The 9,826-nt window shown below is 35.2% G+C and overlaps 1 protein-coding gene across 1 annotated transcript; it reads right to left on the bottom strand.

Annotated features, from left to right (window-relative positions):
• Positions 1-9,225, bottom strand: LOC102580122 (probable anion transporter 6, chloroplastic). The gene is made up of 15 exons (XM_006359436.2): positions 8,692-9,225; positions 7,780-7,925; positions 7,248-7,347; positions 6,984-7,036; positions 6,374-6,448; positions 4,870-4,950; positions 4,173-4,234; positions 3,962-4,017; positions 3,571-3,686; positions 2,490-2,526; positions 2,086-2,181; positions 1,039-1,180; positions 871-923; positions 496-582; positions 1-402 (listed from the first exon to the last, which is right to left on the bottom strand). The coding sequence occupies exons 1-15, from the start codon at positions 9,091-9,093 to the stop codon at positions 301-303; spliced, it is 1,608 nt and encodes a 535-aa protein (XP_006359498.1). The 5' UTR covers positions 9,094-9,225; the 3' UTR covers positions 1-300.
• Between the last annotated feature and the right edge of the window lie 601 nt (positions 9,226-9,826).

The following is a 9,826-nucleotide window of genomic DNA, read 5'->3' as shown; positions in this document are numbered from 1 at the left end:
TCTGAAAAGCTACTGATGTATATATGGATGAAACCACAAGTATTAATGATCTTCAATATACATCTGCTGAGTATATCATAACTGCAATCTGAAAAAGTTACATTATATAACTTATCAAACAAAAAATACATTACATAATGTAAGGAACTCTTCACTAAAGTTGCATAAGTCCTATCAGTCCTGATTATTATACATAAAAATAAAATAAAAACTTTGGGTTAGAACACAAAATGTTGTGTTGAAAACTGTTAGTATATAGGTATGCTAGCTGATTGACTCGACGCTGAATAATAAGGTTGGTCAATCTCCCTCTGAGAAGCTCTGTGGCTTACTGCTTGCGAATGCCAGCCACACGATGGTTCCAGTGAGGTAGAAGAAAATCGATGGTGCAAACAAAGAAATCTGCACAAAAACAAGTTGTAAGAGTTAGTTATGAACTGATCTTCAGGTGCACGAGGCGTATAAGGGTATTATGGAGGAATGTGAGAAGCTTACACTCCATGAGTGAGTTGAATCAAGAAGATAACCAGTTAGAGGGACGCCTACAATTCCAGGAACTGCACCAACAGTGTTGGTAATGCCCTGCATGTACAGTTTCTCAAAGCGGGAACCAATATAATCTAGACTTGAATTTGAACGAAAAACATCAGAATAATAGTCATCACTCGGATTATCAGTCTACGTCTCATGGAAACTAGCTAAGCAACACCTTACTAACAAACTCCAAGTTTCTACACAGAGAATATTAAGAGATAGATACTTAGCACTTAGCGGCATAGAATTTTTCATGTTTTGTCTTTTTAATTGTGTTGCATCGAGAAACATGAATACCGATGTATAAAACAAATGCAGGCCTTCTATCATACATACCAGAAGAATGCTTGCATATTCAGGTGAGATGTCTTGATGGGTGCAATATAGGCCTGCAAAAATGGAAAAAAAATGACAAGATTATTTGATAGCAGCAGATGGGGAAGAAGTGCATCTTTAATAATTAGTTCAAAACTATTGAGACCGAAAGCAATTTAACAAGAATACCTGACAAAGCAAAACTTGAAAGGGCTAAACCACCGGTGAGGATTGTTACTACTTCCCACGGAGGCAAACCAAAGTCCAACGAAGAAAGAATCATACAGGTAGCCGGCGATAAAAAGGCTATTGTTTGACAAATTTTCCTCACCTGTTAGTTCAGATGAGTAACAAAGAGTATCCTTCTTGTCAAGTTATTTCAATCTTCATTGTGATACTAGATCATTCCAAGTTATAAGAAACAATAGCAAGTGAAAGGTGATAAAAAGAACTAAACTATGAAAGGAGATCAATTTAACGAATTCAGTTGATATGCCCTCCATAAAAAGGACAGCTCGATGCATGAAGTATCCCGTGTCCACGCAGGGTCAGGGGAAAGGCCACACACCAAGGGGATGTAATGTAGGCAGCCTACCCTGATGCAAGTATCAGTGGCTGATTCCACAGCTCAAACCCGTGACCTATAGGTCACACAAAACAACTTTACCGTTGCTCCAAGGCTCCCATCTAATAAACCCTCCATCTAAAATATTGTTATACCATTTGAGTACCAGGTTATAAATTTTGGCCAGCAACTACCGTAAGGTAGATAAGTGATTTGAGCATCTCGAATATTACAAATGAAAGCCATTTGACTTTTGAAGAGTCCTCATGAAAGTTATCATTACTACTAGCACTAAGAAAAAATTGTTGTTTTCATCCTTAGGCATGCAGCTTCCTTGAAACAAAAATTTAGAATAACTACAACAACATACCCAGTGCAATCCCAAAAGTGGGTCTGGGAAGCGTGGAGCATCCGATCAACATAAAGAGTGTGACTTCCAATTACAAGGAACACAATTTGTTCTAGTACAATCAAAAAGATCTCACGTGTTTCAAGCATGTTGAGCATTATCTACTCTTGTTTGAAGGGTTATTATATAGAAGGTATGATCCAAACATGTTCTCTAATCCTCATGTTTTATATTATGAACGATATAAAGAGACATGAAAAACTAAGGTTAGACCAGAAAAATAACATTCCGGAATAGAGGAAATAAAGAGAAGTCCAAGTACCAGTGATGTATCAACACCTTTGGAAATCAAGCTATCGGCAAATTGTGATGCAATGCTGGTAACAAAAATTGAAGCTAATGGAGGGCCAACTGAGACCTGAAATGTAAGTTAAACAATTGTGAGGATATCCTTAGTTGCATAAACAGTCTTGATAAATCAAGTCTAACATTGATTAGATTTGGCAGGAACTTGCTAAAAGTATATGGAAATTACATAAGATAAGTTATTTCATGCTAAATTTTCGTCTTCTTGATGAAGTAAGTTGTTTCACTAAAAGGGCATCAAGAAGACGTTAAGTTAGCCGAGGCATTGTTACAGGAAACAAAATGACAAAAGAGAGTAGACAGACACGTGAATATGAGGAGAGCAACTATACATGGGAAGCAAAGATACAGTAGACTTACCCATGCCGCTTCTGTCAGATTAAGGTTCAGCTCCTCACTGCAGGGGATGCAAATGGGAAATTCAAGCTTTACAAAACACAACATTTTCTTTAAAATAAAAATGTAAATGCAGCTGATATATATGTCTCACAATAGGAGACGAGTTAAAGTAATTTAACAATTACAAGTAGGATGTGACACTACCATGGGTCCATGGCTGTGCAGTGGAAAATGGAGTATGTAAACAATGGGTTCGACCAAACCCACTATTTTCGACAGATATAGATATAGATATACATGTAAAAATTACTAAAACTTCAAGAAAATATTACATGTTGAACCCAGAATTTCAGAAATATTATGGGTTCAGCGGTAAGTGTTTTTCTTGCTAATAACATTTATTCCTATTTTCTCAAACACATCGCAGTTCTAAATGAGGCCCGAATCCAAATTTCACTACAGTACATAACTTTTTCTCTCAACTCAAACATAGAAATATATTGGGTATAATTTATCAACTTACAAAAAAAAAAATGGATTGTTGTAAATAGTTGAATTCCTTTTCCTGCTAATTTAACTCTATAAGCTGAGGAAGTTGCTTATCACCATAGCTAATTGGTTACAATAAATCGGAGATATCTACTTGCGCTTTTACTTGAACCAACACTGAGCAGCCTTCATAACAAAATGGAGAAAACATCTTTGAAAAGAAAAATGGTTGAATCCTCTGGATACCTTTCCATGATCCAATCTTACACCGTTGTTAGACTTAGCACCATGTACTATAAAGTTAAGGTTTACTTCCCTTACTTTCAATTTTTCTCTTTCGGCTTTGTTCTTTACAAGCTTTCTAAGTAAGTAATTTTAATTGGACTTCGAAGCTGATAGGCGGACCAGTTAAACTGACATCTGCAGACATCCAATTTATAGCATCTAATGAACAATTATTGTCGTACCTTGTCTTTTATCATTTTCATTCAACATGACCACACATTCTCAATATTTGTCATTTATGAACCATGGCATATACGTCACAAACAAGAAAAATGAAGCATTACAAAGAAAAACTTGTAAGACTAAGCTCAATCATGGCAACACTTACCTGAAATAGGTAGGAAGCCAAGATAAGCAAGTATAGTGGCCCCAACTCCCACAGAAATGTGTATATATCATCGCCCATACAGCCTTGCTTCTAAAAAATGCCTTCCATGGCACATCCTACAATTAAGGCTCAATTGATAAAAGCTTCAATATTAATACCCTAAACCAAAATAAGTTTTTTTTTCTGGACCAAATGGAGTGATTGCAAAAATTGGAGCCTGGCATTATTAGACCGTAGAACACGGAAAAAAATAGCACCACCCAGAGCTTGCGGGGACTCCAGAGTTTCAAAGATTATTCCAGTTCTACTTAACATTACATTTAGTTTAACCTCTCTATTATAAATTGTGTTCTGACAGCCAAAAGATATTTAATCAACTCTGTACGCATACCTTTAGAGAGGTGCCCAACTCTCCCAATGATTTATTTCTAGAAAAAGACGGTGGCCCTGTAAATGTGCAAAACATATTGCTTGCGCAATTAGAAACACAGTTCAAAGCAATACAAAAGCAGAAAAAGTTTAAGTTAATACTGTCAGTACTCGACTAGATCAGATTTTACCACAATGTCAACAAGGCGGTGGAAACAAGAAACTCTACTCACACGACATGGGTTCTGTGAAAGACCAGGGCCGATCTTCTTTAACCAATTGAAATCCCGAAAACCTGAAATATGCAAAGATAACCACATCAAGTTAGAATTGGTTTATATGTGCTAATGTGTAAATAACTAAGTTAGGGATAATGCAGCTCAAAAGGTAATTTCTTCTCAAGATGAAAACCAACAACAACAACAACATACCCAGTGTAATCCCACAAGGTGGGGGGTCTGGGTGGGTAGAATGTACGCAGACCTTACCTTTACCTCGTGGAGGTAGAGAGGCTATTTCCGAAAGACCCGCAGCTCAATTAATGCATAGCAAAATAGTTTTAAAAGATGAAATATAGAAGTAAATCAGGCATGAAAACTAATATAGAAATCATTACAAAGCATACACAAAAGTGGAACAGTAACAACAACAGAATAATGCTCAAGATGGAAACCAGAAACCAAAAAAATCAAAGCATACTAAAAGGAAGGAAAATTATCTTCAACATCTTTGGAGTTTTAGATTAACAAAAAGAGGAAAGGAAACCTTCAACTAAGAGTAGCAACATTCAGTAAGTGGTGTCTCAAAAAGATGGGGATGACAACAACAAATAGGTAGTACTTAAAAACAGGTTGTCAACATTTAGGGGGTGTAGAGCGATTTACTTAATTTTTTGTGTTGGTGAAGGAGGAAGGAGGGAGGCCAACTTACCAAGCTATGCCTAGAAAGCCAAACAGGTAAAACACAGACTCCCAGCCATAGTTTTGGATCAGTGGAGGAGCCAACAGAAGTCTGCAAATTCAGAAAATTTTAGACAATCACCAAACAACTTCAATAGAAGAATCTTAACCATGCTTAAGTATATCTAGTATTGAAGTAAAAATGGGTTTCACATAAACATGACGCTGAATTTCTACTGAAAATTTGTTAGATATACTGCAGGTTTAATTACAAACGTCAGAATCTAAACCATTGGCCAGTTATTTGCTTTAGCACCTTTTCCTTGGTATGTTTTGCACTTTCTGCAGTTATTAAGAACATAAAAAGTAAAAGCAAGACGCCTACCTGCTTAAATAGGGAAATGTTTTACAGCTCATGTGATAAATGAAGCATAATTTATTGCTGCTGAATGTTATCCTCAGAGATAATTAGGTATAGTGTCACATTCTCTAATTAAAGTTAATCCCTTAGGAGAAACTATTAGAAATCAAGTCAAACAGAAGGCAACGATTTTCGCTAAATAATACAATAGAGGTACGACATCTTGCAGCTGACTGTCAGAGTCATCATTGATACTGATTAAATCTCACAAATTGGAAGTAAATACCACCTAGATTGGTGAATTGTCTGACATGATAAACCTAGGTTGTCCATGATGTCCTGGTCCGGAGGAAAAATGTAAGTCTTTCCCTTCTAAGCTGAACATTTTACTGGCCTAAACAACGGGAACAAAAAGGTGAAAATGAAAGTGAGTAGATGATACAACTGTGTGTCTGAAGTTAGGTTATCAACCACAGTGTTTGAGGCATTATGTTCCATCTTCAATCTCATAGAGTTTCTTAACAACAACAATGCCTCAATCTCAAACAAGTTGGGGTCTCTATATGATTCCACACTGACCATGTTTATTTAAATTCATCTCAGCCTAACAGTGTACAAAATAAAAAGTAGTAGAAGTTCTTTATATATTCTATTGACATAGAAATCAACTTGACCAATAATAAGTCGTTGCCAATCAAAAGAATCTCTACTATGACTGATAGTGTTTAAAGACTCCTAGAAAGTATAGGACCTAAAATTAACGTACTAACATGGCTAGAACATATTTCCTACTAATTGGTATCGCCTACGTGAATTTCTTCCATTGTGCCCCATCTTTCACAGAACAAAAAGAGTAAAGCATAGCTGTCTATGTTAATGAAGAAAGTAAAGGAAGAATCTACACATGGACATACCAATGAGAGTTTTTAAGTTCTAAAACAAAGATAGACAAGGAGCTAAGAAAGGTTGCTAATAAGCATGTCTACATTGATGAAAGGCATCAACTCTTTGGAATATGTTTAACAAACTAAAGTCTAGAAACTAAGTTCTGCACCTGAATTCTAAAGTTAATCTTACACGGAACGACATATGCACTTGATAGATAGAAATATATATAAGATCTTTAAATTTATTGGTGACCATAACCAATAATCAACTTTAAAATGAAATATACCCGGTAACACTTCCAAAACTCAAGCCACCAAAAACAAATGATACTGCCCGAGAACGTTCCTCCAATGGTATTGTCCTGTATACAATATTTAGTGACAAAATAAACATGGTAAATGAAATATATACACTAAAGATATAAATGATGCAAGAAAAGATGATGTTAATAACATAATTGGATAAGCATTCGAGTATTGCCTTTAAAATTTCAGACTCTGAGCCATCTGAGACACAATCTATAATTTCTATCTCAAAATTTTCTTCACATTCTAAATATACTATTGTGTAATATATAGCGCTTTACGAAAATGAATTGACATTTGACTAGCATTTTCTCAGCTACCCCAACTAGTTGAACCCACTGACATACAAACTGGTCATATTTCAAAGTACAATTCAGAGGCACAATATATTTTAAGAAAATAACATTTTATACCTTATATTTGATAAAAAGATGCAACAAGAAACATAGAGAAACTTTTTTGAAGCATTGGCTGAAAGAAAACCAATATTTCCTTAGTAAAGGGGTTGATCGGCGCATGCAAAAGCAGGTGAAAGATAATAAACCATCATCCAGATTCATGTGTCTGAGTAATTATTCAGTTCAGACATACCTGGCAATCAGATCAGTGGCAGCTGATGGTGAAACTCCTTCTCCTATCCCAACCTACACTTGGGAAAACAAAAAATATGAAATGATAAGTCTAGGAAGAAGAATGCATTAGTAATTCCCCACGGCTATTAAGAACGAGGTAGCATCAGTTTTTGGGACACACAGAGCAAGGCTAAATAACCAGCAATACTTCTTTGGTGAACATAGATACAAATACAGTGTTTAAGTTCATAAATATCCTAGGAAAAGTCAAAGACCAAATTACCAAGATCCTTGAAAAGATGAGTGCAGGCATAAACCCTGCAAGATAGGGAACTAACATTGTTGCCAGAGACCAGATTAGTACTCCAACTTCAAGAACTCGACTGCAAACAAAATAAAAATCAAATAAGCATGATGAATGATGAAGTGATACTTGGCATGCTCTAACTCCCCTGTTGTTTGGGAAGATCTTTTGTAAAGTTGATGGCTTCTAAGGAACAAAGTTTCATTTGCTGTATTAGGGGATTGTTTCTTCACAAACAATTGTTTGGTCAGAAATGATGAATTTCAAGATTGAGCAGTAAGGATAAGTATTGTACTCCATATAAACAATCCAATCTATTCTGGATACCATAAACAAAGAGAGGGATCCAGCATTTTAAAACTAAAAGAAATATAGTGAATCTATGAACTATAGCACCAATTGTAAAAAGGATATATACACTATAGATACATTACTTCTATCCAACGATTAGAAACTAGGATGATTCTTATCTACCGCACAACACCAGAAACATGACAATCCTAAAACTTACCTCCCACCAAATATCTTTGAAAGCCACCCACCAGGCAATTGACTTAATGCATAACCCCAAAAGAAAGATGACTGGACCAATCCAGCTACTGATGAATTCCACCCGAATTGATGCGACATTGGAATAATGGCAACACTCAAATTGACCTATCAGTAAAATAAACATCAGCACAAATAAAATTATCAAACTTTAATTATTGTAAAGAAGAAAACTTTGAAAGAAACAAAAAAAGTAATCCTTGTTATGCCAATTTGCATGATTACATTCTACGCCCTGGTCCATGAGAAGTTCCTCCAGAGCCTACAAGAGAGATGCTAAAAGCAACATCTAACCTTGAATGAAACCTTTTTTTTCCTGTTATGTTGTATTTAATTCCAGGTACATGGAACAAGCTAACCAGTGCCAATAAAAAACAAGAGCACCAAAAAAGAAGCATTTGTTGTTTCAGAATTTCCATATTGCATTTTCTAATGTACGTTGAATCAATGTTGTTACAGTAGTGAGATGTATTATACTCTGCATTCTACCACCAATGGGAGGTGTAAGAAGTGCATCGGGCCACCAAATATGCAAAGGGAGGAGGAATTCACCATCTAGGGGAATATAGAAAGTGATAACTCAAGTACCAAAGTCATGGTGATCTGCCCTATTTGCTACTTACATCCCTATAATCTGTACTAACTTTACGAGAGCTTTCGTCAAAGATCAGAAGTGATAACTTTGACGTTGCTAATTCGCACGCCATACATAGTTATGAGGCAATCTATCTACAGAAGGTGGAATAACTAAAACCTTGCATAAATACTACTTGCATAAAATAATTTCTGAGTTACTAATACATGCATAACTCGAACCAACTATCAAACGACCCCTAAAATCTCACAATATGTTACATGAAAAGAATTCAATTACCTTATCCATGTTACATATAACAAAGGCAAGAGAAGTAGTTCCAATAAGCTTATATCTCTGAGGTAAATTCTTCCATGGTGGCCAACCCCATTCAAAACCAACTTCTTTATCCCCATTTCCAGCTTCTCCCAATTCATCCCCGGAAGTTGAAATCAATCCCCCATTCTTCCCCACCTCACCATTCAACTTCAACACTTTAACTATTCTCTGCTTTTCTGCAGCTTCTTCTTTTTGCCTCTCTGTGATGCTACAAGAAACTCTCAACTTCAAAATATGCTTCTGGGCTAAAAGATTCAACCTTTGGGGTCTTAAAGAACTGTTAAAGATTGAAACTTTATGGTTTCCATAGTGAGGAAAATGGTAGAAACTACTGTTTTCTGCTCTTATTGTCAGTTTAGCCATTGTTGGGGTTTTCAAGAATCTTTGAAAAATGAAAAGGAAGTCCAAAATTATAGCTTATTGCTTTTAAACTCAACATTTCTGAAATATAGATCAATCAATAAAGATGGGTTTTCTCAATTTCCAATTTAATTGGTTAATTTTGCTTCTACCAATTTTTTATTATTTTTTCCACATTTTTTTATTTTTCTTTTTTCAACTTTTCAATGCTTCTATTTGAGTGAGGACTTGATATTGCCACGGTGTTAAATAATTAGAGGCCCCAAATTAATGAAGAAATCTGATTTGTTGTATCTTCTCAATGCCACGTGGAAGATTCTCATTAGATGAATAATTTGCATAAATTTGACCTATGGTTCAGTTTTTGGAATATTCCCCTTTTTAAAAAAAATATTTTTTCCTTGATTATCTTTGATTTATTCAGCTAAAAAGAGATTTATATAAATATCACGAGTAATCTTACAAGTGAAGTTGGAAAAGGCTTTGTAAGGTAGAGAAATTGTTTATGAATAAAGAGATATATATGGTACAATATGAAATATGTGTTTTGTTTAAATTGAATAAATATAAATAAACTTTGATTTTCATTTTTAACTGTCTTTCTTTAAAATAAAAGGATCTTATAATTTGCGGAGTCACATGTCCCTTACTACTCTCAAATCCTGAGTTTGTCTCTCCCTGAGTCTTTTTGAACTCAAAGATAAGATGAAATGGATAGGATCACATAATTCTCAAC

Source organism: Solanum tuberosum, unplaced genomic scaffold (assembly GCF_000226075.1).
Source record: "Solanum tuberosum cultivar DM 1-3 516 R44 unplaced genomic scaffold, SolTub_3.0 scf00300, whole genome shotgun sequence".
Lineage (NCBI taxonomy): Eukaryota > Viridiplantae > Streptophyta > Magnoliopsida > Solanales > Solanaceae > Solanum > Solanum tuberosum.
Note: the sequence above shows the minus strand (reverse complement) of the source record. Positions and strands in the feature narration are given on the sequence as shown.